Raw genomic sequence first — 17007 nt, 5'->3', positions numbered from 1 at the left:
TTACACATGACGCAAAACAGTTTTAGATTGGTTCCCCATTTAATTACAAATTCTTACAATCAAATTACGGGATAATTTTCAACAGCAAATTCAAATCCACGGACTATAATACAGCATAACCACACACACAGACGTATACATAAATGTACATTATAAGATCTATACAAGTGATGTACAGTGAAGTTCATAGTATTTAGCAGGCAATGAGTGCAGTAAAATGTATAGAAGCTTCATGTTTGAAAAATGTATAGAATAAGAAATACATTTTGTTCATAAAGTTTCTCAACTGTTACAGTACAGGTTATGAGAAATGTGCAAAATCTTTCAGTACACAACATACACAACTAATTTTTTTAAACATTTTTAGTCTTAAAAAAAGAAAAGAATCAATCATAAAAATTATTTGGTCACAAAAATTACCATCCAGCATATTTAGATTTACAACCAAAGTGTAATGAAGTGAAAATCTTCAAAGCTGAAACCTTTCTCACTGGCACTGGGAAGATCATTGGTTAGTTATTGCAGAGACAGCACAGATTGCACAAGGTCAATAAAATATCTGAGTGGGAACAGTCTGCTGAGTTCATACAGGTATCTGGATCTGGCTTAGACCAACTAGCACAAACCGGTGGGAAAAAAAAAAGACCCCAGAGACGGACACGAAACTTTCTTTTTGTCAAATACACGTAATACAGGACAAAAAAACTGATGTAACTTCTTGTCTCTGGCAGTACTGAGGTGTGTGTTTGAAGTGAGCAAGCTGTTGTGCAACTGACTCAAGTATTTTCTCCCTCCTGACAGAGTGGTTTAGCCATACACTTCAAACACGGCATTAAAACTCATTCACAGATTCAAAAACATATTCATAATGTTTCTTTGCTTTTCTTTGTAGTACTAGCACAACTATTTTTTCCTTTCTTGAATTATAAACCAATCAAAAAGGATTTAAAATTCCCATTCAACTTACTAAGCTTAGTTTTATAATGATGGACTGATGGTGATTAGCTGATACTGCTATTTGAAGTATTGATTCGACTGGCAGCTAATGTTCATATCCCTTCATTTTCTCTGTTGTACTGGGAAAGAAAAAAATATTTATCATTAAAAAAACTATTTGAAAATGTACTTTCACCTTCTAATCCCACATCTTTGAACAGTAAGTGAGTGCAAAATGAATGCACCGATTACAGATTAAATATTAGCCACTGCCATCATCTATGGAGCCAATGTGCATCCCTAGTAGAAGCAAAATTTCCTAAATAACACTGCAATTTTACCAGGAAGAAGAAGAAGAAGAAGAAATAAACATTCACTCAGATTTGGCACACAAGTGGAGCAGCTTCAAGGACACAAAAAGGTTAACTACGTCTCTTCTCACGCCCTCCACGTTCTAATGGGAAGGGTCAATAGCCTCTGTGACAATGCCAACGTCAAACACACATTTCAGTTACAACATCTTAACTACTTGCGTCATTTAAAATTTTATTGTTAATGTTGGACCTCACTTGGGCATTTAATCAACTACTGATAGTGGCATTGCACCAAAATGGATTAAACATCAAAATAAATCTGGGAAATACAGCAATATGTGAACTGAAAAACTTCGTGTACAGGTTCAGTCATTGGGTCGGTGTGGATAATTATTAACCCAGTGATACCTAACCCAGTGAAACATGACTGTTTCTTGTGTTTTGACTAAAAATTGAAATTCACATCGGGTTCAGTAGGTAAAAGAGCCAGGTCATCAAATATATAATCTACGAACATTATATCACTCATTATTGTAGTTGAAAAAGAGACATTATTCAGTCCTTTTGGCGATGGCGATTTCCACAAATGCATATTCCACATTTATCGATGCATCTTAGTACATGTACAATGCAGAAACAAAACCATATACCTCATGTCCATTCATCCATGAACCCCTTGCAGCACACACCATATCATAACATAATAAATGAAATAGTAAACCTAAACATGGCATCACCTAAATGTGATACCAACAAAATAACTGCTTGCTGCTTTGGCACAAGTGGCAAATAAATTGTGTAATTTAAAAGAAATCAGCTTATTAGTTTTCTATTTACTTATCTAGATTATTGCCCTCATTTTTTTAAACATTGGTGGAGCATTAAAAAGAAGTAAAAAAGTAAAACTCTAGTATTGTTAGGAATTATTTCACAGTGTAGGAATTAGGACAAATTTTCAATAAGAACATTTTAGGCAATATTTTCTTGGACTGAAATTTTTAATTTTCAGACAGAGCAATCAGGTATGGACTTGAGGAAATTATTTCATTCCAGGTGTTTACCCATGCATTCCATGCATTTGGGGGGGGGGTGTCAAGATCTCTGTCTAAATAAATAAATGTGGGTAAATTCCCAGATGATTAAACATCCAACTATTTTGTAGATAATAACTGAAATGAGTAAAGAAAATAAACAGTCTATGTATGCAAGATAATTCATAATTTTATTGGGTGGGTTATATTGGTTGGGTCTGATTATTGGGTGGGGGGGGGGGGGTGGGGGTCATAACACCCCTAACCCCCCTGGAAATTACGCCCCTGCAGCTATCTTCTAATTTGCTTCCAAATTTATCACAAAAGTCAGGAAATTTGTGTTTGCTCAGTTATTTCTTTGTTGTAACACTATATATTTCATACCGTTGGAAATCCTGTTTATTTCCCCTTAAATGCTGCCATATTTGTAAGAAAAATGCTTTTGTGGTTTGAGCAGAAGTATTGAGTACGTGGTTTGCCCCCATGAAAACCTTGCCAAATCTCCTCTGGCAATGCAAAACTTAGTCTGCTCTTTACTCTTGTTTGTGTCGTTTATTGAGTTGAATTATTGAGGTTTGAAGACACAAGACATGTTGGCAATTTAGCAGTTTGTAAATTAACAATCGGGCTTCAGTAGCATGCGGACGAACCATACGCAGCCACAATAACCTGGCATCTCCTGCTCATGCTGGTTACCAGGTTGGTCACACACTGCTATGGGATCGCATCCCATTCTTCAACCAGTATTTGTCACAAATCAGCCAGTCTGGTTGTGCTGGTAACTCTCGCACAAACAGCACGCACAAGTTGATCCCATATGTGTTCATTGGAAATCAACGAACACCATCCTCTCAACTTCCAAACTCTGGAAGGACCCCGTTCAATGTTCAAAAGTAGTGAGTCCATACTTTAAGAGGCGATCTGACTGCTGTGGACAGAATCTGGACGCATTACTGAATGTTCCTCCACACTTTCAGGTTTCAGTGCACATGTTACTCACACCAACAATGCAAATGGGCCTTACTGTGAAGGGCAGTCATGGTAGGCCTCCTGGCGGCCTCATAAGACTGGCTGTGTGGAGTCTGTTCTGGATTGTCTCACCATATTGTCCAGCATTTTGTCCTCTGTAGAAGACAGCCTGCAGTTTCGAGGTTCTGACAGGGTGAGGAAACGGTTTTCATGTGGTGTTGTCTTCTTGTGACATGCGCTTCATGGCCTACTTCTGACTTCATCCGTTATATGGAACTTGATCTTTAATTTGGAGAAGGTATTAGAGCTCACTCCAAATAATGCTGCAATTTTATTTTGGACAACATCCCCTTGAAGTTGCTCTTGAAGTTGGCAAGAGCCCTATCCAGATCAGTCAAACGTAGCATGTTTGGAGCACTAACTGGCAGGGTCACTGGTGCTGCTAGTCAGAAGCTCAAAAACAAAGAATCAATAGCAGAATAAGCTGTTTGGCATTGGCAGAGAAGATTTGGCAATACTCAACTCTGCTGCACAACCCACAAATGCATTTCCCTTACAAATGTGGCACCATTTAGGGGGAAACAACAGGTTCTCCAGCAGTATAAGATTTATCGCCCAGAAGCATTGCTACAACAAAGAAATACAACAAACTTTTACTTTTTGTGCAAAGTTCTAATGCAGCAAAGGGCTTAAAAGAAAACCAGAAAACAAGACTGAAAAATTGGTTAATGAAACTACAGATCATTATTTTTTTCCCCTTCATATACGATTATGTATTTAATGTCCAAGAGCATTTAAATGTGAATGAAAAAACCTAACCATGCAATATATTTACAATCTTTTATATATATTTAAAACAGCACACCTGTGAGTCATTCAAGTGAATCAAGTTACTTTTTTTCATTAGTTTTTCAGTAAATTTCACAATGAAAACGTCTATATACAGTATATACTCCTGTAGTACTTAAGACCCAAGTGTGTGCATTATACTGCATTCCTGCCTAATAAAGACAAATGTGCAGTGTCTTATTCCATTTAAGTGAAGACAACTCTTAAGCCAATTGATTTTTGGGTGAATTGTCCCTTTAAGCAAATACACTGTACAATTCTGATATGCCAACTATACTGCGTTTGCAAATTTCTGCAAGTGATATATGTAGACGACCTGATAACATTACGGTTAAGTGTATGTAATCCTTCAGAGCTGATAAGTTATCAGTTACATGTACAGTTTTGGTTGACTATTAATGAAAGAGAGATAGTGTTAAAGTGAAACAGACAAATATATGGGGTGCAATTAATCTTTATGAGGGTTTGGATGTGCCTCCTTAAAAGAATGTTATGTCTTCTTATCTGATCAGTAGTCACGTAAAGAAGAAAAAAGGCCCTCTGTGCTCTGTGAACAAAGCTTTGAGGACATGTTAGGGCTTATATCATGATTAGCACCTAGAAAGGCTAGAGGGGGGCAGGTGAAGACAGGTAAGCAAGTTTGCTATATGTGCAGTTTTCATTTGATGTCAGCAAGTAAATGTGAATTGTGAAAAAAAAAAAAACTATTCACAGAGTAGTTATACAATCTTTCATTAAAAAACAAAAACAAAAACCCAGCATGTCTGATTCATAAATTATAAAACAAGTTACATTCTGGATATTTTTAATTCAGTTTTTCCCGTTATGTTTAATAAATACTACTATTTAATACGTTTTTGCCATGGTTTCCAGATTGAACAACTTATTTCACTGTAAACTTTCAGACAGTGTTTGAAGCTGTGCAGCAACTCTAAAGTACACTTCTTTTGATGCACGCGAATAAGCTGCCACTGGTGGAATGTTGTGGTAGCATAACATTGTGTTCAACACATCTGTTTCACTTTTAAAAACTTTTTGCTAGATTTTGTAAAGACTGAACTGAGCTTGCTTATAAAGTTTGTGGATGTGTAAAGTAAGTAAGAGCCCATTAAACTGTGTTGTGAATGTAAAATTGAGTTTAGACTTTATATTGTATCCTTGAATCAAGCTACAGAAGTGTCATAAGTGAGTTAGAGAACTTCAAGGTAAATGGTCAAACCTGTTCTCCTGTAATCTGTTGGGATTAACCTGCTACTTGTTATAGACGTGCTAGCAGCTACCTCAGAAAGAGGGCTAGTAGTGGACTTAGTTGTCACACAACATGAAAAACTCTTCGTTTTTTTGGGGGTTTTTTTTTTGATAAAGATCTACTCTCTAGTGTCAGCATAATCTCCAATACAACACTTATGGGATGTAAAAAGTATTCTTAATATTTATTTGAATGTATAAAAACATTTATTTTATAACAAAACAATTTTTGTTTTAACACAACTTTATGCTCCACAACATTATTCATATTTCTCTTCAGCAAATATCGTTTTGTTACAAAGTAAATGTATTTTTAAAATGATCCCAACCTTAGAAATAGTGCTGCTTTCAATTCAGTGAGAATATATTACTATAAGGGAAAAAGGTGTGTACGTGCTCCTTTACTCAAATATAAACTACCATTTCCTTAAGTCCTTAAGCTGACTGTCCCAGCAGCCCTTGCAGTGTTTGAGGGGACAGCCACAGCATTTCCACAAGGTTGTACTGGCAATAGCCCATCCAGAACCCAAACATCACATCAGTCACATTGTGCCTGCCCAGCATCACTCGACTCAACCCTACCAGGCCCACCCACAGCAGAACGAGGACTCTCAACGGGGCAGCCAGCACGAGGTGAGCCAGCAGGAAGCGGCCACACATGGCGGCACGCGTGGCATGTCCGGAGGGGAAGGAGTAGCGGTCCACAGAAAAGGTGGCGAACATGTCCATACGATTATGTGCTGGCCGACGCCGACGCACCACCGCCTTAACAATGCCAACCAAGATCAGGTCCAGCAGCAGGCCTGCAGGGGAAGAAGATGGAGATATGCTACAATGCATGAAACAACAACAACAACACAGCCACATTAAAACAAACAAACAAATGTGAATGAAGCATGTTGTATGAAGTGTTTACAGTGATCAAGTAGAGTAGAAAAGCACCAGGTAAGAACCAGACCATAGACTATTTAGTCCATTTCAGTGCCAGCAAATCCTCCAGGATCTTGAAGATTAAGCAGATGAATTAAACTTTGTGTTAACCTTTATTTTTTCCTATTAAAAGTGAAAAGTTAACTTGACTTGCAGATTTTTAGACTTGTAGAAGGCCTACAATAATCTGCAATCTGGTAAAGATTGTTGTTGTTTGAACCAGGGTTTTCTTATTGAAAAAAACAAAAAACAAAACCTAACTGTTATTTGCACCACAATGATATCACAAAGAATTTCACAGTATGATGAAAGGGAAAGATACAACAGCAGCACTGATTACAGGAATGACTGCAGTTTTTAAGTCGTGTTTCTGCATTGAGAGAATGAAAAGCCTTTGGTCTCCTGGGCTGCAGCACTGAAAAATTAATGCAACACTCAGGTGGCATGAAGCCAATTCGCTTCTACGAATCTAATGAAAGGGCTTCAGCAAAATGAAAACAGAAATGCACATTGCATCCATCATTACTGACAACTACTATGTGGTTACATTATTATCTGCTGCTTTTAAGACCTGAGGTTAATAACCATAGAGAGAAAAGGGTTTAGACGGTTTGCATTATCACACAGCAGCTTGCTGCTTCCCTTTTAAGCTGTTCTTTTGAAGTAAGTGCACTACTTAGCCCCCACATCAGAGTGCTGTGTAAGAGGGAGTCTTGTTCCAAACATGTTTTGATGAAGAGCTGGGATTTTACCAATACCAATGCTTACTGGCTCTAAACTACTTAAGGTAATACTTCTTAAAGCCTTGTGTTTATTTAATGCTGATATGAACCACAGTAGTTGGTGCTTACTCACTAACATTATGCATTTGGGAGGGTTGGCAAGTAAATATTAAATGATTACTGAAAGACTATGGGGACATATTGAACTTTTTATTCAATACCCTTGGGGCACATCTCTCTATTGTGGTAAATGAGGTTTAACTAGGGAAGCCCTTATTCAATAGTCTGTTATTTAATGCCCCTTAACATAAAGTTTCTGCCTGATCCAGCTTAAACGGCAGCTTAATTCAGTTTCTGACTTCTCCTTAATATCTGAAAGTGGAAAGCAGGTCATAAAATAGAGAAAATGTCCATCACACTTTGTCATAGGTCAATTTCATATGAAACTATTACTCATATTTTTAGCTTAGAAGCCCATTAAACATTCTGAAACTCTGCATGTTTGTTTTCCTATGATATTACCGAGGTAATACTGCCACCGAACAGCAATAAATGTATAATGTAAAACCACAATAAATAAGTACATGCAATCACGACACTGTGGGCTTTACTGATACCAACTGCTTAATCCAATTATGACTCTGAACACAACCTCGGTAATTAAAGAACTGTTTATAACTCGGTCTAGAATCCAAATATAGGTCTTTGGCATTTCTGGTTTCACTGCAGAATACTCCGGTCTTGACCCTACTCTTCTGAAAACATCACTATCACATGCATTTCCTTGCTGTGGCTTCACACAGCATCACATGGACACTCCCTGGAGGCAAAGAAGCCCCAGACCACTTTGGCACTTCAGTCAACATTTTACATAGCTATCCAGTTTTCCAGATTAAGACCTATTTCATATAATCTTATACTTTTACCAGTTTCCCAAGCTGTGAAGGAACATCACAAAAGGTGTAACAGGTGACATCTACAGGTGAGAGCCAGCCAACACCAATTACACAAAGATAACCCTATATACTCATTATCTGACGCGTTATGAGAGGTGGGATCAGCTCTTCTGTTGCTTAAGTGAAGAAATTATGAAAGAAGAACTGTGCAGGACAAATCAGGACCGGGAAGGAGCAAGGAGCTGTGACACCAAACCCAGCTCAGTGGCGCACTGATATGTATTGAGAGGGGTTTATCTGTGATTACATACGATGCTGGAAGAAGAAGCAACATGAAAGAACACAAAAAGCAGAGTTTTACCCATGAAAAGGTTGAGCATGACTTCTTGTCCTGCAGCACTGTCGCTCTTGTACAGACAGTAGGCGGTACCAGCCAGCCACGGGATACCATGTCCCGATATCTCTAAGAGCTTCATTAAGGGGCGCACACTGCCCCAGGACGAGTCCTCACAGGCACACACTCCCAGCTGCTTGGACAGCCACAGGTCGATGGCCAACAGGGAGCTGAGCGCTACGCGAATGAGGGAGGGGTTGAGCCGGATACCATCCTCTTCAGGTGGCCCCTGACCGCTCGCGGAGCCCGTGGAGGAGCCGGAGCCCCGGCGCCGAGTGGGGCTTTCAGAGGCTCGAAGGCGGGCCGTGGTCGGGTCGGAGCCCTGGCGCTGGAGCAGGTGTGGCGGTGAAGACCGGTTTAGCGGCTTTGTCAGAGACATGAACTCGTAGCGACCGTTGGAGCTCCCGAGCACCGGGCTTCCTCCGCTGCGACCGGGGTTTTTCGCTTTAGGAGAGGGCATGGTGTCCGTTAACTCACCGGCGTAGACAGGTATGTGTAGTGTAGATGCACAGCAGCGGTAAATTTTCTGCAGTGCTGTCCCGGTTGTCGCTTCTTTAGCTCATCTGTTGTACGTTTCACAATTCTTATCACGTCCAGGAAAAGATGAGCCGTGACGCCATATTTGTTGTTCTTCTCGCAAAGTATCCTGGGAAGCTGTGTTTTCGAAACTATTTTATTCCCTTAGCAAAGTTATCGCGACTAAAATTGTGTAGAAATTGTGTATTTTCAAAATAAATAAACAAATAATTGAATAAATACATGTATAAAATTGAGTAGTTTTAAGTTTGCATGTATTTGATTTCTATAAAACTGAGTTAGTACGGTTTAATATTTGCAATCTTTTTTATCTTTTGTTTTTAAGTCTATTTATTTTTTAGAGAACGTTCGTTTAATTCATTTTCTATAAAAATGATTTTTTTTATAGCAAACTGACAAGGCCTAAAATTTATGACGAGTTCTCCATATTTTAATGAATTAATTTATTAATTTTGGTCTTCGTTTTTACATTAGCAATATATCTTTCTTACACTTTGCACATTATTTTTTGAAAAGTTTTTAATTATTTTTTTCTAATACGTTTGCGTCGTTATTCTCTGTTTGTTTCGATAGTTAATGTCGAAAGATGTCGGAAAAAACCCACGTGTTTTAGGACTCTTCTCTGGTTGGTCGGTGAGCTACGCTGGACCGAATGGATCCGCCTCTATCCGGATCCATTGACATATTGCGCAGTGGGGTCAGCATTTTGCTCCTGTCCGTTATCTCTGGTGTTTGAGCTGAACAGGAGAGTCGAGCATGCCTGGACTTCTGTTGGGAGACGAATTCCCAAATTTCGAGGCCGACACCAGCATCGGCAGGATCAAGTTTCACGACTTCCTGGGCAACTCGTGAGTGTCATCTTGCAGCATACAGACGTCGCACTGTAACTTGTTTTAAGTGGGTTTTGGTAATAATGCTGCAACAGTGCAGCTTATTGCGTGCTCAGTCAGTTACCATCCCTTCGCGATTCCTCTCGATTAAAAGCTTTAGCAGATTTTTCCCAGATCTTACTCGCCAGTTATGGCGGCTGACATAGACGGCGTTAAACAAGCGTGACCTATTGGTTTAGAGACACTTGTAGTTTGTCAACTACACAAACAAAAAACTTAGTTAACAGTCTTAACTACACGCTGTTAACAGGTAAACTGTTAGACAATAAAATCGACTACAAGAAGCAGTTCATTAGATACTGGAGGTGTAAACTATGTGAAACGGTTGTGTGCGTGGCTGTTTGTTTTCCCTCTAGTCTGTTCTCCACTGAGGTTTAATTGCACTCCTTGTTGTGTGCCTATTGTTGAACTTGGCAGTGCACACATCCTTCAAACATCCAACAATAATAGGCTCGATTGGTTAAAAGAGCAGAGAAAAAAAGAGCACTGTGTGCATGTATAATATTTAACACACCCCCACACACAGCTCGAGGTGAAATGTGGAAATGCACATTTTGCTGTGAGGTGTCCCAATAACATGATGCAACGTCCTTTGAAAAACACCCCAGATATTTAAGTAGTGTTGAAAAGTGTTCCTGTTTAAAGCACATCGTTTTTTATGGGGAGGAGAGAAGAGTGGGGGAAACGATGTGCTTTAAACAGGAACACTTTTCAACACTACTTAAATATCTGGGGTGTTTTTCTTTCCTTCGGAAAAACTGAAACATGTAGTTGTTAGCTGATTTGTAAATACCCAAGAAAATAATTTGCAATGATTTATGGCAAACCATTCAAAATTCAGGCTTCTCCTATATGCAGTTTTATATCCCTACAAATCAAACGCCTTGCAGTTTTTGCCAGAGAAAGCAGAATATTTGGGGAAAAAAAGAATGAAAACAGTCATTCTGCTATCCTAAAGTTTTGGCACACATTGCGTTATCAAAAGTATAACTGGATCAGATAATTCCAGCTTTCATCAACATGAGAACACCACCCAGTTTTGGTGACTGCATAATAACTTCCTTATTTTTCCCTCCTCGGAAATGTTGGACTGTGTGAGGCAGCCATCTGTTCAAACCGTTTCAAGCTTTTCCTTGTGCCTTTCCCCCCTCATTTGGATTTTTCCCCCCCTACCAGTTCAAATTCTAATCCCAAGAGGTGAACAAACTTTGTTCAGCCTCATTTGAAGCCTGGTAGTCGTAGGATATTTAGCCAAAAACATCAAAGAAGCAAACAAAAAACCCAAACTGGTTTAGTCACCCAATAATCAGCTGATCATAATGCTTCTAAACCATGTGATGAGGGGTCACAACAGACTGAAGGGCAAATCCATCGAAGTCATGGCAGACCCCAAACTCACATGATTCCAAAGCTACTTTAAAAAGACCAACAGGTAACTCCTTAGTGGATTTAAAGTCTTGTTCTCTCTGTCATACTCACAGATACTTGTTGCTTTAGCCTGTGTTTGGAAATTACTCTCCTCCTTTTGTTCCCCTTTCTCTGCTATTTCATCCTCCTTTTTTTTTCTTTTTTTTCTTTTGTTTCGGCTCCTACTCTTTAATTATCTTTTTCTTTCAGAATATTTCTCAGTATCAGTTTGTAAAGCATGTTGGAAGCACAAGGTGGTGAAAGCATGAAAACTTGCTTATTGTTTTACAAGTCTCTTCAGCTTGTGGTTACCTTGAACTTGTAACTTGATTTTTGTAACACACCCTGTCTATAAAGATTTGAATTGCACATAATGACTGTTATAAAGATGATCGAACACATTGAAACTTTTTATTTTAACATTTTATTTTTACTTTTAATTGATGCTCCAAACAGAGGCCTTGTTGAGTTGGAACAACATCTCTTTTCCCCTGCAGATGGGGTATCCTGTTCTCCCACCCGAGGGACTTCACTCCTGTATGCACCACTGAGCTCGCCCGTGCTGCCAACATCAGCAATGAGTTCAAGAAACGAGGCGTAAAGATGATTGCCTTGTCCATTGACAGTGTTGCTGATCACAACAGCTGGAGCAAGGTTAGGAATGCACAAGTACAAACTGTATAAGAACTTTTTTTTCTTTAAGTTCTTCAGGACACCCTTGCTGAAAAGTACATATTATTGAGATATTGACCATTATCTTCAAACTCAACCTGGTATTATCAGGTTATACAATCTATCCTAAGCTTAATTTCTTCACATTTCCAGAGATAATAATTGTCTCATGTCCGTGGACTGGGAAGATCTGGTTCTGTCTGCTCCGTTGGGAGAAAAACCCTGTTTATCTTAACTTTAGTGCTCCTACATGTCTGGTCTAAGAGTAATTAAGTAATTTAGCCTTCAAGTCCCAACTCGAGTTAAGTTTCCAGTAAGAAGCACATACAGTAGGTTAAGTGCTGCAAATAGTATATAGAAACATGCACCTCATCAGAAGCACTAAATGGTAGTTATTTTCAAAACCAGCAAGGGGTGTAATGAAATAGTTTTGCATGGCAAGAAAGAAGGAATATGAAAGTAAATTTACAACCTTCAACTGGAACTAAAGTATGAAAATGATATTAAGTGTAAAATACACTGAGGAAGAAATAATGTTTATTATAATGATTACTTACTTAATTATTGTCTCTTTCTTGTTTTTCTTGTTTCTGTTGTAGTGTATATTATTATTATTGTTATCACACTTTTTTAATGTGGACTTTACTACAGCTGTTATTTGTACATTACTTTGAGTGTAAGGAATCATAGCTGATCCTGGTCAAGCAAAAAGCACCAAACTTTTATAATAGTCTACAAAATGTTTCTCTGAGTGGATCAGAGCTGTGCTGCTTTTTCTTTTTCTTTAAATCTGTGAAATCTTCTACTTAAAATAATCTGGAGTATTAAGTATTTATAATAGAGTATAATACAGTAGAGCACTTTGGTCACCAGCTGTGGTTTTACCTTTTTACTTTATAAAAATACAGATTTAATTTTGACTTAAATATATAATTCTACATATCATTTAAACTTTTTTTTACCAATGTAAACTATTTTTAATGTATTTTGTTTGTCAAAGAAAGTTAAACTATTATGGATTCTTTTTCTTCTTCTACTTCTACCACGTTTATTCTTCAAATTAACAATGATAGTACTACAGGCGAATATACTTATGGCCTTTATAAAACATGCTGCTGTTCCTTATCCAGTAGTTAAAGATTACATGCCGAGGATCTGTGATCACTCATCAAACCTGTGCTGCAATAGTGGAGAGATGGCTGCCAGGAGGGACACAATTATTAACAGAGGATGAAATGTGAACTAACAACCATTTAAAAGCTGACTGTATCTCTTGTCTCTGAACAGGATGTGATGGCTGTTAGCAAAAACGCTGATACTGACCTGCCTTTCCCCATCATCGCTGATGACAAGAGGGAGCTGTCAGTCCTGATGGGTATGCTGGACCCAGATGAGAAAGACAAAGATGGCATGCCCCTCACTGCTCGCTGTGTGAGAAACCCATTCACTTTTTATTTTCTTCAATAAATAAAAGTAAAACAAAAAATAGCACTATAATTGTGAAAGAACAGACAACAATTAGATGCATATTTTTATTTTGCAATAAGATCTGCACTGACTTGCATGCTTGTGAAATGTTTTGGCTTTATACTTGCTGTTTTAATTACCCACCATACCTGGTAGTTAATACTTGAAAAAAGTATTGATTTTTACAGTTAAACAGAAATGTACACTTGCTGGCCACTCTGTTAGCCACACCTTGCTAGTCCCGGGCAATGTTCAGATTCAATAAGGTGCTGGAAACATTCCTCAGAGGTTTTTGGTCCGTGTTGACACGATCGCATTACACAGTTGCTGTAGATTTGTCAGCTGCACATTTATGACGCGATGCTCCCATTCCACCACATCCTGAAGGTGCTTCATTGGTTTGAGATCTGGTGACTGAGAGGGCCATTGGTGGATAGCAATGAGTCATTGGTGGATAGTGAACTCATTTTCATGTTCAAGAAACCAGTTTGAGATCATTTGAGCTTTGTGACATGACACAAATGTCAAAGTTGACCATACTATCCAAATCTCACTGCCGAAATTTAGATTTATCAGATCCAGTATTGTCTTTCCTTTTTGTTGTCCTGTTTTGGTGTGTGAACTGTAGCCTCAGTTAGGGCTGTGCGATATGACCAAAATCTCATATCCCGATATAAGAATTCTATCGTCTAATAACGATATAAATCACAAAAATGTAACATTTTCTGTAAATTCTGTGAATCTCAGGCAGCTCGTCTTGTGGGAAGTGTTTCCAGCTGCGCGTCATGTAGCTGGAGTCGAGTGTTTTAATTAACCGATGCATGAAACTATACATTTTTAGACATAAGTTGTAAAGGCCGCCGTTTTCTTTGTGAGTAATTATTACACAGCGTGCTGCGAGGAAAAGCCTGTTCTAACGTTTGAGTCTAAGGTTTATTTTTTTTAGCACCTGGCGGCTCTTTTTTAATTCTCATCCGTAAATAATCTGCTCTTTCACGTGATTCAGTTTATTTTGAAAAGTCTCAACAGGATCTTGAGCTTTATTGTGAAAGGTTTATGTGGAACATAAACAAGCGGACACGCGATGCTGTTACTGTCGTTGTTGCTAACCACGGTTGTCCTTCCGTAGTGTGGTTATATTAAATATAAGAGAAAGAGAGAACTTTAAGAAATTAATATAGCCATCAAAATGATGAAAAAAATATTGCCGTAAACAGTTTGTTTTGCGACACCACGAAACAAACGATAGCGTAAAATGAAACGATAGACGTTTTTATATGGTCATCCGATATATATTGTTATATCGAACAGCCCTAGCCTCAGTGTCCTGTTCTAACCTGACTGGTGTGTCATTGTTGATGACCTGTGGCATCAACAAGGCACTTTTCACACAGAGAACTACTGCTCACAGTTTTTAAAAATGTTTTTCTTTTTTTTCTTTTTTTAAACATTCTCAACATTTTCTGAAATGCTCAGAGAGCCCATATGGCAAAAACAACAATGTTCACTTAAATCCCCTTTTCTTCTTCATTGAACTTCAGACATACCTAACAAGGTGGCCAGTTATTTAATTATTTTAATTCAGTTAGCAAGGAAACCCTTTTTACTGTTTTAGCATTTTTGGACATATTGAATTTTTTTTAAATCTAAAACACAGAGTATATCCAGAGTGTTGTGGTTAAGGAGTGTTATCTCGTTCCACTTTAGGTGTTTGTGATCGGCCCTGACAAGAAGCTGAAGTTGTCCATCCTATACCCTGCAACTACAGGAAGAAACTTTGATGAGCTGCTCAGAGTTATTGACTCTCTGCAGCTGACTGCACAGAAGAAGGTTGCCACACCAGTTGACTGGAAGGTACGTAGTGAAGGCATCAGTCAGCAAGCGAGGTCATCAACAGAGAACAAGAACTGATGTAACGCCACCTGCGCAGCTACTGAGCAGCAGCTCTTAATAAGTTATCCATGCCAAGTGTGCATAATTGAACTAGACTGCAAATAGCAAATAATGTTATTATGACAAATGTAAAAACTCACATTCAGTATCTGGTAAATATCGTCCTGGGACCCAGCCTGTTCATTTTATTTTATTATTATTTTTTCCATTGAAATTTTTCTCCAACTAAGACTATAGCAGTCTGTCATATTATAAAACATTAGTGTTTTATAGAAATGATTTAAATAGTTGGGAAATATTCACTTTTTGCTAATAAAGACTCATAAAGTGCTTTTAAGTTCTATTAAATATGGGCCTGCAGTGAGTAGACAATTGGCCTAGCACTAAGGCTGAATGCAGAATGGTTCTTTCCAAGCTAGCTGACTCAAAATCCACCAATAGCATGTTACGTCTTGTTTTTTGGGGGGTCAGTTTTAAATTTGTGTTAAACTTTTCTTGGTCTGAAGCACCAACCATTTTTAAGGTCGGCTAACTGCCTCCTAAATTTCATTTAACATTTTAGGTTTATTCCTAAAAAGTGGTTTATTGGGGGAATGTCGTATGATGAAATAGTAAAGGCGTATACCCTGTGTCTAAAATACCCTTACATGTTTTTCAGCCCGGTGACAAAGTCATGGTCATTCCCTCGCTCTCAGATGCTGAAGCTGCGTCTCTGTTTCCTAATGGTGTGACAACTGAAGAAGTGCCTTCTGGAAAGAAATACCTGCGCTACACCCACATCTGAAATCACATTACTCTTTGACCTGGAAATCTTTGGTTAATAATTCACATAAATCCGGTGCACGTACCCAGTTAGGTGACTTGTATTTTCAGTCATGCAACATTTCCAACACTGAAGCAGAAATGCCTTATCCCCAAACTACTTATCCCCAAATAAACACATTTTTCACATTTGTTTTGTGCTTTCTGAGCCTTTCCCTTTTTGTACAATTTTTCAACAGTTTTAAACAAGGTCCTCATGTGTAATTTGCCACTAGGTGTCCTCCTACAACCTGGCATGGAAATATTACCATGCTGCCTTTGCTGCAGTAGTGCTTTCTGTCAGTAGGTGGCAGTATGTGTTAAATGGAATCCTCGCTGAGCTATTGGCAAAAGAACCAACTTGTTCTCAACAACTGCAGTGATAGGGAGTGGTACCACATGTAATGAAATGACTACTTGTATTTTCACACATTAAAAAGATGATAGAGGACACTGGTAGTAAAGGTGAGCTCTACTTTCAGTAATGTTGTATTTCTCATAATATGCAGACTTTCAAAACCTTCTCACGCTTTTCTGTTTTCGTTGCGCTGCCTCAGCTTGCAGATTATGCATAATTATGTCTTTAATGTACCAATGAGCATTATGCTACTGGAATATGTTTTTAATTAAGCTAAATCTTTTACTATTTATCTGATTGTACTTTAGTTCATAACACCACATTTAGAATTATGAAGCAGAAACCTTGCTAGATAATGGATTTGTGATTTCCAGCCACAAAGAGTAACATTAAAAGATGTGGGATTGAGGCACTTCACTTTTCAGAGTTTCAGGTTTTTAGCAGTACTTCCAAAGAGCTACCCGCCCCTCCCTACACTCCATGTAGAGGTGTGGTGACGGCGTAATTAGCACTGTTGCCTCACAGCAAGGTCCTGAGTTGGACTTCACCATCTGGCTGGAGCATTTCTGTGTAGAGTTTGCATGGGTTGTCCCTGTGCACTCTGGCTTCCTCCAATACTCCAAAGACACAGAATTAAATGGGTTAGGTTAACTGGTGATTCTAAATTGCCCATAGATCTGAATGCAAGTGTGA

At 38.4% G+C, this 17007-nt stretch overlaps 2 protein-coding genes across 2 annotated transcripts; one reads left to right on the top strand and one right to left on the bottom strand.

Annotated features, from left to right (window-relative positions):
- Window positions 1–20: 20 nt before the first annotated feature.
- Window positions 21–8979, bottom strand: plpp6 (phospholipid phosphatase 6). Its single transcript, XM_085263894.1, has 2 exons — window positions 8257–8979; window positions 21–6150 (listed from the first exon to the last, which is right to left on the bottom strand). Exons 1-2 carry the CDS (start codon window positions 8747–8749, stop codon window positions 5783–5785), a joined length of 861 nt encoding a protein of 286 aa, XP_085120020.1. The 5' UTR covers window positions 8750–8979; the 3' UTR covers window positions 21–5782.
- A 433-nt stretch (window positions 8980–9412) lies between these two features.
- Window positions 9413–16106, top strand: prdx6 (peroxiredoxin 6). The gene is made up of 5 exons (XM_085263895.1): window positions 9413–9674; window positions 11621–11777; window positions 13083–13226; window positions 14970–15116; window positions 15814–16106. Exons 1-5 carry the CDS (start codon window positions 9583–9585, stop codon window positions 15937–15939), a joined length of 666 nt encoding a protein of 221 aa, XP_085120021.1. The 5' UTR covers window positions 9413–9582; the 3' UTR covers window positions 15940–16106.
- The last annotated feature ends 901 nt before the right edge of the window (window positions 16107–17007 follow it).

The sequence above is a fragment of the Mchenga conophoros genome, linkage group LG23, assembly GCF_057382185.1.
Source record: "Mchenga conophoros isolate Kocher_MC1m ecotype Shallow Benthic linkage group LG23, M_conophoros_male_GT1.1, whole genome shotgun sequence".
NCBI lineage: Eukaryota > Metazoa > Chordata > Actinopteri > Cichliformes > Cichlidae > Mchenga > Mchenga conophoros.
Note: the sequence above shows the minus strand (reverse complement) of the source record. Positions and strands in the feature narration are given on the sequence as shown.